Source organism: Crotalus tigris, unplaced genomic scaffold, assembly GCF_016545835.1.
Source record: "Crotalus tigris isolate CLP2741 ecotype Arizona unplaced genomic scaffold, ASM1654583v1 scf7180000017733.2605024, whole genome shotgun sequence".
Lineage (NCBI taxonomy): Eukaryota > Metazoa > Chordata > Lepidosauria > Squamata > Viperidae > Crotalus > Crotalus tigris.
This window is the reverse complement of record NW_024096600.1, coordinates 967501-982467: the sequence shown is the minus strand read 5'-3', so window position 1 is coordinate 982467 and position 14967 is coordinate 967501. Positions and strand designations below refer to the sequence as shown.

Here is a 14967-nt window from a genome sequence, read left to right as displayed (position 1 = left end):
CAGAATGAAAAGCAGGATGCTGCTTCATTTTGGCTTCTTCTGCCCCTAAGGGGTCGTTGGGTCTGCTAACTGTGTGCCAAAATAGTAACACTTGCAGAAAGAGATGCAGTGCAATCTATGGCTTGTCCATTTGAAGTCGTCCCATTGAGTTAAATCAAAGGGAACTCCATGAGAATTAATGCCAATAGACTGAGGTCAGGAGGATTGAGTTATCAGACCCAGGCAGAGCAGTCAAAATTCTTCAGCAAAAGATTTTACTCCCTTCACTTAAACGTGACAATGAATTGACTTAGTGACTTCTGTTGAATTCAGCGGCAGACTAAAAACGCTTAATTTAAATATTGTTGGAGTGGTTTAAATGCAAAATCTTCAGAGTCTACACTGGAAACACATTTTTAACAACACAGTATTTTATATTGTGGTATTGAATAAAATAAAATAATATTTTTTTACTGTATTTGAGCTTTGTTCTTATGCTTATTCATCCAAATGAAATATCCAAAGATTACTTGTTTCAGCCTCTTTTAACTGTGCTGGATTTTGATTCAGATGGATCCTATGCAACTCTTCCCTAAAACAGAAAAAGTCTCACTAAACAGCAGAGATATCTATTTTGGAGCAGGTATTTCCAAATTCCAAACATTATAACCTTATCCTCAAATCCCATAATGCTAACTAAACACGTTGCTGATTTAAGTCTTAGAGCAAAGCTTATCTAGAGAACTGGTATGTTAGACTTCATGTTAAATGACTATGAAGCCCTCCAGCCTCTGAGTTCCCCCTTGATTTGATTGTACATTTTTTTTAGTAGGACAAAATATTAATCCGGAAGATTTTTAAATTTTCCTTCACCATTTTATTAAAAGGTATAAGCCTTTGTGAGCTGCCTAGACCAGGGGTAGGCAATCTCGGCTCTTTTATGACTCATGGACTTCAACTCCCAGAATTCCTGAGTCAGCCATAGGAATTCTGGGAGTTGAAGTCCATGAGTCATAAAAGAGCCGAGGTTGCCTACCCCTGCCCTAGACCAATATAGGGTTTAAACTGGGATGGCAGGAAGATAAGTGGGGATGAAGGGTGGGGAAATTAGAGCCCATCTCCTGGTTGCAAGGACGATAGATTAGATAGTCCTTGGCTGCTCTGGGTTTTTATTTCTTGCTTTATATTATGATTTTTTTGTATTTTCATTTGTTTTATTTTAAGCTGTGTAGAGTCCTATGCAGGTGAGATAGGCAGCTGTACAAATCAAGTAAATAAACAGAAAATAAAAGTTACGTTGGTTATGCAGGTGCAGGCTACATGTGAGATTACAAGTATCTTATCCGTTAAGAATTGCAATGAGTTAAAGACCCATTGTGTTCCTTGAGACCCGAGACAGCCCAACACACTACGAATGAGAGGTATGTGAGTTCAACAATTTCTCCCTGGTTGGTGGGAGAACCATCCATGTCTGCTCTACCGAGTCCAATCGATGCTCAGTACCCAGGCTTCAACACTAGGTGGCTCTAAAGGTTTTCCTGTGGAAATCCAGAAGACTGATACATGCTAGATTCACTTTTTTGGAATGGCAGCTATAGGAATCAAATAAATAGATTCTGCCAGACTCTGACCTGGGGTGACAGTGAGAAATCTGAAGCATTTGAATATCCAAATTAAAATTATTCTAATTGCAGAGAGAGAGGGGAGAAGGAGGGGGGAGAGTTCTCAGAAAAACAAATCAATCTTCTTGTGGGTCAATACAATCATATGGCCTTGTTCTTTTTTAGGAAATGGAGGGACAGAAAAGGTAAACTAGCCAGGAACCTCAAAATGGTGGGCATCCCTAAGGAAAGAAACCAAGCACCAAAAGAAACAAGATTCCTTTGCAATTCATCTCAAATCTGTGCAACTATCTGGGGCATTTACTTACAAGTGACCTGCTAGAAATAGCAGGATGGTTTTATGTTGGATTGTTTGGATTTAGAAAGCAAAGCTTCTCCCCCAAATACACACAAAGTGGGTGGGCAGAAAGAAAGAGAGAGAGAGGAGAGCTGGAGAAAGTAATATGCTTAATGGGGATGGCCCTTGTTTAAGGTGACAACTACCCGATTGATTAAAATAATACTTGTGTATGTGTGTGCATATGTGTATGCAGGGCTTTTTTTGTCATAGAACGCATCAGAACGGAGTTGGATTTTCCAGAGTTGCCTTGAACAAAATCCTAGTCTTTTAGATACACTAAAAATTGAAAGGTTTTTTTTTCAACTACAAAGGTAAACCTTGTAGGGTAGGCAAGGCGGGTTGTACAACGTGTGTGAGTTCTGGCACTTTTTTTTTTTTTTTTTTTTTTACAAAAAAAGCACTGCGTGTATGTATACATATTGTTTTCTCTAAGCAACTACCAAGTTAGGTGGCCTTATTTGTTTATGGCTATTAAAGAATTATATCAACACTTTCAATGATTGAACTAAACTTTGCTAGGAATCCAAATAACTCTGCCCCAGCTTCCTGCAATTATTGTTTGCTTGCTTGATTCTCTCTTCCTGAACATACTCATTGTAAAGCAAAAACAAAAACCAGTAAATCTAATGCATGTCCTTATAGAAAATGAATGAAATGTTTCCAGAAAGATGAAATGAACATTGGATACAGCCATTTGTCCGAAATGGTATAGGGTTTCCTGCCTGAGCAGGGGGTTGGACTAGATGACCTCCAAGATCCCTTCCAACTTTACTACTACTATTACTTCTACTACTACTATTATTATTATTATCATCAGCAGCAGCCGAAAGGAGAATGTATTTTTTTTCTTGTAAGGGGCTACGTTTGTGTGTGAGTGTATATGTGTGTGTATGCATGTGCGTGCAAGCGAGAGAGATCTAGGGAGCACTCCCCAGATCTCCTTCCAATCCAGAGAGCAACACGAGCAAGTTGACCCTCCCTTTGACCTTTCATGTTCCGGCTGACACCCGCGGTGAAACCAAGTTCATCCCAATATAACATCTGGCACTCGAGGGTCTAGACAGATGTAAACACAGCCAGGACTATTTGGGAAAGGGGGAGCTTTTTCAGTGAGCTCCAGACAAGCTTTTTCAGGGAGCTCCAGAGAGGACGCCATTGTTTATTACCTGCCTTAGCAGAAATGCTCCCCAGTTCACCTCAAAGAACCCACCATAAAGCTGGGAAACAAATATTTGCTCAACCTTCTGCCTAGGAGCACTTTGAGCTTCTAAAAGTAGTGGAGATTCAGGTCTGCTTGAAACACACCTTCCATTTCAACGGAGGTGGGTGAGACTGTCGCCAAGAAAAACAACAAACAGCCTCTTCTGTGGCCTTTGAGGGGAGGATCCCCTAGAAATTTCCCTCTGTGTATGTGCACAAGCACCAATACTTGAAGGGATGGGAGATAGAAAATCCAACCCCATACAATTCCTTTCAACAAGACAGCCAGAACAAAATGTCTACATTTTGTCCTCTAAGGATTTTCTCTTGGGAAAATCCTTCTGAATGACAAGTATGTGTGTGAGTTTGTGTGGCCACCTTTTATAACACCCTACGAACCCATTTCTTAAAACAGTTCTGAGGAGCGTTCAAAGCAAACTGATTAGATACATAAGATTTCAAATAAGAAGCTTTGGACGATGTTTTTTTTTTAAATGAATCTATTTGGGGAAGGGGGAGATAATTAATTAGAAGGCTTTGAGATACTACCCAGCATCCACTTACAACGAGGTCCTATACCTGTTTACTGGGAAATCAACCCTACTAAATTCTACTTCAGGGCTCTTCAAACTTGGCCCTTTTATGACTTATGGACTTCAACTCCCAGAATTCCTCAGCCAGGCACGCTGGCTGAGGAATTCTGGGAGTTGAAGTCCACAAATCATAAAAGGGCCAAGTTTGAAGACCCCCGTTCTACTTCAGGAATGAAGGAAAAGGGGGACTGAGAAACGCGAAGAGCACCTGTAATACCCCCATTCTTCTGTGGCGATTTTTTTTCTAAAAAGAAAGCCGGTCGTAACGTGATCTTCTGGATTCTGATCTGGGATGAAACGGGGTTTTAAAGGAGCGTCCCTATCTTCAAATGTTTAGCAGATGCGGTCGGGGTGGGCAATAAACTGGGATTAGAAGGGGGGGGGGAAAAAAAAAAAAGGAAAACAGAAAGTCCTGGCCGGTTCAAGCCTTCCGGAAAACAGAGGGGGGCGCCAAAGGCCAGCAAAAAAAAGCACCCACAGATATCCGCTTCCTATTTTTATGAGAGGTTGCCCGCGCTGCAGTCTGGGCCGAAACTCGCCCATGTGCTCTCAGGCACAGGAACGGCAGAGGCTTTTATGTTATTCCGTTCCACCGCCTCTAGTTCGGTGTTTGTGTCGGGATGGGGTGAGGGTTGATAGTTGCTTCTTGCAGGGAATCCCCCCCCCCTACTCTGTCTGGGTTTTTTGGGGTGAGCCTGTCACGAGGCCTCGTGGCGACTTTTTTTTAAAAACAAAACAAAACAAAACACGAATTGCCCCGGATTTTAACAACAGAGTCGACTTCCAGAGAGAAAAAAATGAGACAGCAGGAAGGGGCACGGTTCAAATTTTCCAGCTGTCCTGTCAAGAAATGGAAAGGCAGCTTCGGTTGCTTTTCTTAATCAAGGCTCGGAAGAGGACTTTGTCCACTAGCTGGTTAATTCTCCCTAGCTTGTGTATGTATTTCCCTGCATATATTCTGTGTTGGTGAGTATTAATTGTTTCCTAGAGGAAGGACAAGGGAGCAGAAGGACAGGGACGCAATTTTAATACAACGAATGGCTCACAATAAAGTATTAGAGAAGCCCGCGTGTGAAATGGCGCTTCAGGCAACCGGAGGAGCTTCTGTTTCCAGCTCGCCGCCCTTCCCAGCCCTTCCGGTTTCAAGATGCGTCCAGCCTTCGGCTGCTATTGCAACGAAGTTCGCGTTGGGAAGAACTCAAGACACCCCCTAATTAAAGGCGGAATTGGATTTTAAGTTCATTCGCCTTTTAAGGACCTTAAAGGTGACGCTAAAACCCTTCCCATGGGGGGGGGGGGAATCCGCAGGCTCGCTTGGATCCTTTTGAGCTACTTAACAGTAATGCAGCAATGCGTCTGTTCTTATTAGTCTGCGGAAGTATTAAGATTGTGAGGAATTACCTAACTCAGATCTTTTTTTTTCTTTTGGTTTGGAGAGGAACGAATTCTTCAAAAGAAGAATTCTTTTGAATTCGGCTCAGAACTTAAGCGCCACCTTTCCTCCAAAACCAGATGGTCTGTGGCCAAATGCACCGAACTAGCATCCCACCTGAGTCACGCACCCCGAATTTTTTTTTACCCAGTCCCTAGAAAGGAAAGAAGGACCCGAAGTGCGCATTGGCGTCCGAAGCGACGGCATTCGCACCCTACTAGTAATCAAAGTTCTCGCCGAAGGGGGCGTTTCCGATCAGAAGGCCAGAGAAGAGCAACTCTCTCTCTCTCTCTCTCTCTCTCTCTCTCTCTCTCTCTCTCTCTCTCTCTCTCTCTCTCTCTCTCTCTCCCTCCCAACTCTCTCTCTCTCTCTCTCTCTCTCTCTCTCTCTCTCTCTCTCTCCCTCCCTCCCTCCCTCTCCCCCATCCCATTCTCAGTCCCCTTTCGGCGCTGCTTCTTCGGCAGCGAGCGAGTGAGCGAAAGAGAGGGGGAGAGGGGGAGGGAGAGAGGGGAGAGGAGGAGGGAGGGAGGGGGAGAGAGACGGAGAGAGAGGGGGAGGGAGGGAGAGAGAGAGAGAGAGAACGCGCGAACCGGGAAAGAGAAACAGATGAGCAAACTCAGGTTCAGGTAACTTGCAGTTTGGCTGGGACCGGGGGGGGGGGGTTGTGGTGCGGCGGGGGAGGGGAGGGAGACCCTAAAAGAGAAGAGGAGATCTCTAGGTGAGTCACATTCTTTGCCTGTGAACCTTTGAGACTTGGGAATCGAGGCCTTCACCAAAGACAAGAAATTGATATTTTAAGCAAGTAATCCCGGCTCGATTGAAAAGGGAGAGGAGACTGAAGAGAGATCTAGGCAGGGGATAAAGGGGTGAATGAATGAAAGCTTCCTTCCTTTCTACAGCTGTATCCAAATAAGCCCACACACTTCTCCACTCATTTAAATCGTGTTCTGAAGACTCTTTGGGACTCTGCCCCCTCCCCTTCCTTCGGTGAAAGGATGTTGCGCCCAAGGCTAAGGAAACACTTTAAGCAGACTTCCGTCGTTAAAGGGGTTGATAGATCCGTCTTCTGTCAGAAAAAAAAAACTTTGAAAGGGGAAAAAAAAAAGGTTTGTGGGCGCGTTAAGGAAATGTGAGGAACCCTTTGAGATGACACTTAAGGGAGCCGTTCCCCGGCTGGGGGTTGCGCCTGATGTGGCCGGTCTGATAGGTGAGCATTGGCCGAGAACCTATGTTGGAAGGCTGAAGAAGGGTGGCGGTTTCGCGAGTGCCTTTCTTTCAGGAAAACCCGGTTTTTTTTTTGTTTTTGTTTTTTTAAGGACGCCGGGGAAGAGGGTCAAAAGCTAGCAGGGAGATGAGTGGGGGAGAGACAATCTCCGCCTCCCCCCTCCCTTGGGCAGGTTTTCTTCTCCCGGGCTGTCCCCAAAACCCCTTTCGCAGGAATCACACGATCTGTTTCCCTTTATCCGGTGTTGCTGTTGGAGGGGGAAAAAAAAAAAAAACCACGAAAAAGAAGTGGCGCCCCTAGGAGCTAAAAAGCGGGACACACACTCACGCGGGTGCGTTCACACTCATACAACCTCAGCTCTCTCTCTCTCTCTCTCTCTCTCTCTCTCTCTCTCTCTCTCTCTCTCTCTCTCTCTCTCTCAGAAAAGCAAATAGGGTGGGGGTGAAAGGAGGGCTGGAATCAGCGCATAATGATTCACCTAAATGAAGAGGGAAATGTTGCTCAGTTCGTTTATTAATCAGGCTGCCAATTTCACCCCAGAGGCCAAATCTCAGCAACCCGTGCAGGATCTGATCCAGCGCTGGACGAGGACTCCTCTCTGCCTCCTCCTCCTTCCCCTCCTCCTCCTCTTCCTCCTCCTCCTCCTCCTCCTCCTCCTCCTCCTCCTCCTCCTCCTCCTCCTCCTCCTCCTCCTCCTCTCCAGTCCTGGTCTTTCCGCCTCCCTTGCTGGATCTATTTGTCTGCTCTGAAGCCGCCTTCATTATCCGCTGACAGGATCTTGTATTTATTTGCTTATAAACCTGTTACAATAAATGATTATTCGACCAGCGTCATTCGTACCTTAATGACGAGCACTCCTTTTCTGTGATGAATGACATTTCGGGGATAGAAAGGATGTGTAGGTCATTTTGACCAGTCATTCCCTTCGCCTTTACATCTCGCTCCCCTTTCTCGTCGTCTTCTTGGTTTTGTGCCTCCTTCAAAATAAATAAATAAATTTTTAGAGATATTTTCCTGACCTGAAAGCGAATTGGCCCTTGTTGCCGTGAGCTGATTATTAGAAGGACCAATCGTATATTTATATACACCCCACATACAACCACGGACACTCAGGCACGCACACCTACATACATTCCCACGTACAATTTTTTTTCAGCGTGGGGGGAGCTGAGATGATGGAAAGGATAAGAAAAGAGATGATTTTGATGGAAAGGGGGCTGCACAGCCCCACGGCTGGCAAACGGCTGGCCAATCTGACCGAGGCGGCTGGCAACGCAGTCCTGGAGGCCCTGGAAAACTCGCCCCACGGCGGCCGGCTCAGCCCGAGACTAACTTCCGCTTCTCTGCACAGCTCCATCGGGGACCTCCCCGCCGCCAAAGGGAAATTCGAGATCGACGCTTTATTCAGCCTTCAGCACCAGAACAGCGAAAGCGCCGTAGCGGCAGAGCTGCCTCCCGCCGAAAGCCGGAAGAAAATTAGCCATTACTCAGAAGTGGCTGCAGAGGCAGACATGAACAGCGACGTGGAGGTAGGCTGCTCCGCGCTTCGCTCGCCGGGTAGCCTGCCCTCCTCCCTGAAGGAAAGCAATAACAAAGGTAACTCTCTTCCCTCGCGCTCCCCATCCCACCCCGAAACCGGCTTTTAGCGGGGCGAGGCGTGGGGTGGGTGGGTGGGTGGGGGGGAGAAATCCACGCATAGCAGGATCGAACCCTTATCCTGTTTTTTTCTCCCTCTTTTACTTATCCCTTTCCCCTCCCCGTTAAGAGAAGGCATCACGTAAAACAAGGGTTTAAACACCAGGGTATTAATTCGGGGATCAACTGAAGGTGCTAAGTGGCCCCCCAGCATAGCATCCTTAAGGAATCTGAAGCAAAAGGTTACAGAGTTGTGTGGGTTGCGCACGCCATCCGCACTAAGCGAATCTCCGAGTGGCATTTGGGTTCTTCTGTGTCAAAGTATGCAGGGCAGGAGTGAAAAATATACTTGCACTTATTACACGGCATATCCCCACGTCTGGGGATCTCTCCGGAGATCTGCGATGGGATTTTACAGGGCTGATCTAGAAATCTGAGGGACGCTTATTTGCCGGCTGTGTTTAACCATCCGCCCGCGATTTCGCAAGTGTAAACAAGTACTTTTTGCTGAATTTTTTATGAAGCGTATTTAGAAAAGAGTGTGCATACTGATAAACTCCGAGATCGCAATTAGATCCTGTTGGTATAATGAATATAACTCAGTTTATTCAGAGTGCAGGTGGCGGGTGTCCTTTTAAGTAATTTATCTCCACATATGTCTGATTTTCTATTCTGGGTTTTCATTAAAAACGCAGCATTTTTTTAAAAAATGTTTGCTCTCTTCTATACTTTTTGCCTTCTCCCTCCCTCCTGTGCGACCTACTTAGCACTGTTAACTTTGACTAAGAATAATGCATCATAATGTCACAAACTCGTCTAACAACTTATTTTTAAAGCTGGGGACAACCCATTCTACGGGAGCCAAGTTGCACAATTAGAATCATCAGCGACTGGGGGACTGTGGAATCTTTTAGGAAACACATTTGAACAGGGCGTTCGTTTGCAATCCGAATTGAGCACGCCGTTCCGTTTATCCTCCTTTTCTAAACCTATGAAAAAAGTGAACGAAAAAGTAAAGGGGAAAAAAAATCCCCAGTGATGGGCCCCAGAAAAGATTAGCTGTAGGCGCCTTACAAAAGACGCACCTAACTTTCCCCATCGAATATATATCTTAGGTAGAGTGGAATCTTTTTATCAATAGATTTTTTGTTGTTGTTGTTTTTAAAGGATGCTTAATTTTCTTGATGTCTTCTCACTTAACTGCAAACAAAAGATAAAAGGAGCAACTTTCTATTGATTCGATTAACGGCTGGCGATTTGTGTCCCTGACAGACAACATTAATTATTTGGGGAAGTGTGGATTGCAGGCAGGGGCTGAAATCCGCCTGGCAGCGCGTCTCCGGGACAATAAACGGGGGTCTTTTGTTACTTTTTGTCTGGAAGGCTATTCGGAGAGCAGTTCGACTCCGAGCACCACCAGCTCGTCCTCAGGATCCACACTGAACAACTTGCACAGCGGAAGCAACCTGAGCACTTCCAGCTCCGGGGCCGATCAAGTGAGGAGGTACCGCACCGCCTTCACCCGGGAGCAGATCGCCCGGCTGGAAAAGGAATTCTACCGCGAGAACTACGTCTCTCGGCCTAGACGGTGTGAGCTGGCCGCCGCGCTCAACCTTCCCGAGACTACCATAAAGGTATTGCCAAGGGAGGGGAGACTGACGAGAGCCAGGCCGGTCCTGGCGGGGCGGGTGGCTGGCGGCTCAAGTTCCGATTTTGAGGGCTTGGTTTGTCATTTCCGTGTGGCTAGCTCCCCAAGCTGTAGTCCTGTTTTAGCCGGGCTTGCCTGAGACTGAAAAAATGTCCTCTTCTGCGCCCGCTTCCTCCGAAAGGAGGAAGGATTCTGATCAATATAGAAAGGAATCAGATAAATAAAAGGAAAGCGGATTGCCTTGCTATTTTAAGAACCTTCCTCCTTCCACGGCATAGGTTTTCGGATTTTATTTTGTTCACCTTAGGCTATTGCTTTTCACATTTGTAGATACATACAAACACACAAAAAGGAAAAAAAAAAACAAGGAAAAAAAGCAAAAAAATGGAGTGAATGAAATATCAAGAATAACAATAAAAGAAGCGACAAACGGATTGGATAATTAACCAAGTCGCTCTAGAACTGAATATACACATTTTGTTTCCCCCCCCCATTGGTGTATTTTTTGTTGTTGTTTTTCCCTATAAGGGTTTTCTCTTCCCTTTAAGAGAACGAGGATGCTAAGCCATCAGGCCTCTTGTAACTTTCTCAAAAAATGTAGATTGGCACTACAAATAAAAACAGTAGATAAAAATCAAAGGGAGCATCATCATCAGTCTTGTATTAAATGTGTCTTTGTGCTTTTAAACTCAAAGAACGGGAATCATGCCTTCAGCCTAAGTCTTCAGGAAGGCATTATGTCAATCATTTCCTAAATAATAATGGCAAAGGGGATTGAGATAAAATGACAGTAAAAATATCATCCATTTTCTTATAAAGCATCCCCCAGGTCAAATCCCCTTTTATTATTACTATTTTACAATTTCAACAGAAACTTAGTCTTATAGCAGTTTTCACCTTCTGAAAATTTGGCACTGGGTGATAATGTCAGTTCTGCATATGCTTACCTGTCGTGGACAGGAACTAAGCTGAATTAATAATAATCGATTGGATTAGAGGTTGAAAGACCATTTAAGAATAAAACAGCAGTAGCATTTCAGATAACTTTTAAGGTGGATTTTTGAAAATGTATGCATCACGGTTGTTCTTTTGCCATGCTATGCCGGCAGTGATATTCAAATAAAATGTAAAAAGCTCTTTTCAAAGAGAGATGTATGTATTTTAACCTGAATCAGAATTAGAGAAGCCAAAATCATACAGAAAGATCCTGAGTTTATCCAGGATTAAAATGCAGGCAAGCTTCTTTTCGATTTTGGTAAACACCCGCTGAGGAATACTGCCTTCATGAAGCTATTTTAGGCAGAAGCGGAATTCCCGTCTTAGGGAGGACCGGATGCGAATTGGTGGCAGAGTTCGTCTTGGCCAACTACCGCAGATAGAAAACGGCGTAGTGGTTAAGATAGTGCCCTAGAAATCAGGAGGTTGTGAGTTCTAGTCCCGCCTTAGACATGAAAGCCGGCTGGGTGACCTTGGGCCAGTCACTCTGTCCCTCAACCCAACCCACCTCACAGGGTTGTCGTTGTGGGGAAAATAGGAGGAGGAAAGACTATTTTGTATATTCAGGCCTTGAGTTACTTATAAGCGAATCATAGTCGGATAAAACTCTAATAAATATTAAAAAAAATAAAACCGCAGCTGACCCTACGGGGGAGGGCGAGGGGGGGCCGCCGCCGTTGCTTTGGCTAAGTAGGCAGCCCTCCCCGCGCCTCGCTTCTCCCGAACTCTGACTCACTCCGCGACTCCGCTTCCTCCTCCTCCTCCTCCCCAGGTGTGGTTCCAGAACCGGCGAATGAAGGACAAGCGGCAGAGACTGGCCATGTCCTGGCCCCACCCGGCGGACCCCAGCTTCTACACCTACATGATGACCCACGCGGCAGCCACGGGTAGCCTGCCTTACCCTTTCCACTCCCACGTGCCCCTCCACTACTACCCGCACGTCGGGGTGACGGCGGCGGCGGCGGCGGCGGCCGCAGCCTCCGGAGCAGCCGCCTCACCCTTCGCCACCTCCATCCGCCCGCTGGACACCTTCCGCGCCCTCTCGCACCCTTATTCCCGCCCGGAGCTGCTGTGCAGCTTCAGACATCCGGGCCTCTACCAGTCGCCCGCCGCCGCCGCCGCCGCGGGGCTCAACAGCAGCGCGGCGGCTTCCGCGGCGGCGGCGGCAGCGGCGGCAGCGGCGGCGGCGGCCGCCTCCTCGGCTCCGCCCACCGGCTCCGCCCCTTGCTCCTGTCTCAGTTGCCACAGCAGCCAATCGGCGGCGGCGGCGGCGGCGGCGGCCCTGGGCTCGCGCTCCTCCAGCTCGGATTTCCCCTGCAGCGCGGCGGGAGCCGCGGTGGCCGCTTCGCAGCGCTCGGAGAGCAGCTTCCTGCCTTACTCGGCGGCCGTGCTCAGCAAGACGGCCGTCCCCTCCCCGGACCAGCGGGAGGAGGCTCCCTTGACCAGATAACCGGCCACCCCCGGCGGCCTCCGGGGCTCTGTTGGGCCGGGGTGGCCCGGGGCAGGAGCGAACCGTTGGGGACGAGGTGGGACGGGAGGGCCGTAGCTGAAGCTCTAGTTCCAGCGAGCGGAAGGTTTTTCTAGCGCTGTTCTTAACGGTTCGGGCTATTAGGGCTCCGGTTTAATATGGAATCCCCCAAAGGAGAGGAACTGCTGCTGCTGCTGCTGTTGCAAAAGTTTAACGGATGGATTTGGGCCCCGGTAGACCAAAAACTATAAGCCCTCCCTCTTTCTCAGTGGAAGGACTGTGTGTAGGAAAAAAAAAAAAAAAAAAAGCGATCCCTTCCAGACATTTACGGTACTTTCTTTTTTTTTTAATCTTGGGGGAGCCTGGCTCTGCTCCCCCTGCTGATGGCCACGGGAACTGTTTGCATTTTTCTGAGTTCAGCTGCCTTTTTGTGTTGTGTTGTGTTTTGTTTTGTTTACCTTATGGTTTAATCGTCCGAAACGTGGTTTTGGATGGCTTAATATTTATACCCGGTTCCTTCGTGTTCTTTTTCTTTCGTCCTGAAGCGAAAAAACCAGCAGGATCTTTTCTAGGAATTTGGTTGAGGACGAAGCTTAACAAACACTGAAGGAAACGACCGCAGACACACCTGCGGGTTCAAGGAGTAGAGAGGGACTTATTTTAGGGAAAAAGGAAAGTCCGCTACTTACCGTCCTTTCTGATCTTTCCCCGAAGGCGGCTGGTAATACTCTTGCGCGGGCCTCCAAAAACGCTTCCTCAAAGAAAGCGACTGGGGAGGGGGGGAGATGGCCTTGAATGGCTTGGTAAAAAGATAGGTAGACTGGGACAAACGGAACGGTAGTTTAGAAAAGAGGAAACGCGGCTTGTTGCTTCCGACTCTCTTACTCTGCATTTATCTGGGAAATACTTGAAACTTTCTTGGCATGTATCCTACCCTGAAACGTATCTTATACTTATTTTTTTTTAAAAAAATGTTAAATTCTTCCCCTGTCCTCCCCAAACGGGGAAAATAATCACGCTTGCTTTATTTAAGCCCCCCTTTCCCCCTCCCCCCCCCGCGATCTGGCTAACAGAAAGCCCAAATCCCCACAACTTTCCGTGAACTTGAGAGACGCATCAAAAACCACCGGCGTTACTGCGGTGTCAATTTTGATGCTAATAATGTGCAGATTATGACGAAAATTGCCAATCATGTTCTCTGATGGACCCTCCTTTGAATGCAGAGTGGTGGGGGGAGTTTCCCGCACGGAGACCTGCTGTCAAGTACTAACAACCCGCTAAGGGAAGTCATTAGAAGAGACGGATAAGAGACTTGGTACATAAAACATTTGTTCCTGGTGCAAAGGCGGTAGGTTATTTAATGTTAGATCTGTTACCTTGGAAGTGATTTTTTTGCACAAGAAAGCTACGGTTCTGATCATCTCAATTGCCAGTTTTCATTTTGGGAACTTGGACGCCCTGGGTAGACTTTTCAGTTGATATTCCACCAATGTGAAAGAGCCTCATTAAATCAAACTTGGCTATATTTCCATAATGCTCCTGGCAGAGTCACTTTACTCTTCACATAATGAGATTTTTCTGAAGAGTTGAAGCTCTCACATAACTAGCTATTGCTTGTTTAGGCCCCATGTGTAAGACGTGAGCACAGGCGGTGCAAGCCCATTCATTTCCCCTAATTTATATATATTTCAAATAAGTGTCCTGAAATTTGCTGTTTTCAAAGACACTGTACTTGCTGGGATTCTTTTTTCTTTTCTTTTCTTTTACCAGCCCCACATTTTGATAATGGACATTCAGGAAATTATTTTCCAGTCTGTACTGTTTTGTTCAGTGAACAAAAACTGTATTTTATTTTTATTATTTTTATTAGTGAGAGGGGGGAGTCAAAATATAGCAAAAGATTGCTGGTATGAAGATAAGAGAGGAAGGATTAAAAAACGAGAGGTTTCAAGAAAAGAAGAGTAGATTATGTTAACAAGAACATGAGATATGTAGAGAACACTGAATTAAGGACCTAATCCTCAAATAATAATATTTTTTTTTAAATATACCAAGACAAAGCTTCTTATGCATCAAAAGAAAAATACCAGCTATTGTCCACTGACCTTATATTTAACTTTTAAATTAATATATAATTTAATGCTAGCTAATTTTTTAAAAAATGTGGCATTCTTTTATCAACATTTACTTTTTTTCAATTCTCTAAATATTTGGCAATGATGGCCCTTATTGGATATAGAGAGAAAAATTTTGGCAATAATGTTTACATTTTTCCAAAATAGAAATAGATAAATAAATCTATATATCTTGGAAGTGGTTGATAGGTTTGCTGGTAAATAAGATTTTAAAAGAAACAAAATAATTTTATGTTAGGTCCAATGGATCTAGTTATTATGAAAAAATTGTGAATAAGTCCTGTGCTTCAGATATTCACTGGCTGTATGAATTCACTGTAAAATATTTTACAAATGTGCAATAACAACAAAGCTTTGTATATTATGTTATTTATTGTGTTTGGTCATGTAAAATAAATGTTATTTAAATCAAAAGCCACCTGATTTATTTAAGTCTTCCTGATATTTGGTTTGTTTGCTGTTTTAATACAAATATATTTTAAAATGTTATTTGGGCTTATGACAGCTTCTTAAAATAACCACTTTTGCTGCTTTTTCATACACATATCAGAAGGATTAAGTCATACTAATTGGTTTTTTTTTTACTGCAAATGCAGCGCATTACTCATGTTTATAGTAGACATGCTTTTAAGTCCAAACATTGGTTTAAATAATTGCCTGGCCCAAAGATGAGTGTTTACAAACACTATGTGCA

The 14967-nt window shown here is 45.3% G+C and overlaps 1 protein-coding gene across 1 annotated transcript; it reads left to right on the top strand.

The window, feature by feature from the left end:
• Positions 1-7312: 7312 nt before the first annotated feature.
• EVX2 (even-skipped homeobox 2) lies at positions 7313-12220 on the top strand. Its single transcript, XM_039339297.1, has 3 exons — positions 7313-7987; positions 9410-9660; positions 11443-12220. Exons 1-3 carry the CDS (start codon positions 7564-7566, stop codon positions 12118-12120), a joined length of 1353 nt encoding a protein of 450 aa, XP_039195231.1. The 5' UTR covers positions 7313-7563; the 3' UTR covers positions 12121-12220.
• The last annotated feature ends 2747 nt before the right edge of the window (positions 12221-14967 follow it).

What these genes read in the sequence shown, in the direction of transcription:
- EVX2 (XM_039339297.1), top strand. Translation starts at nt 7,564, where the DNA reads ATGATGGAAAGGATAAGAAAAGAGATGATTTTGATGGAAAGGGGGCTG. An exon ending in GAAGGAAAGCAATAACAAAG is followed by an intron (nt 7,988 to 9,409) that starts GTAACTCTCTTC and finishes TTTGTCTGGAAG; the next exon opens with GCTATTCGGAGAGCAGTTCG. An exon ending in TTCCCGAGACTACCATAAAG is followed by an intron (nt 9,661 to 11,442) that starts GTATTGCCAAGG and finishes CCTCCTCCCCAG; the next exon opens with GTGTGGTTCCAGAACCGGCG.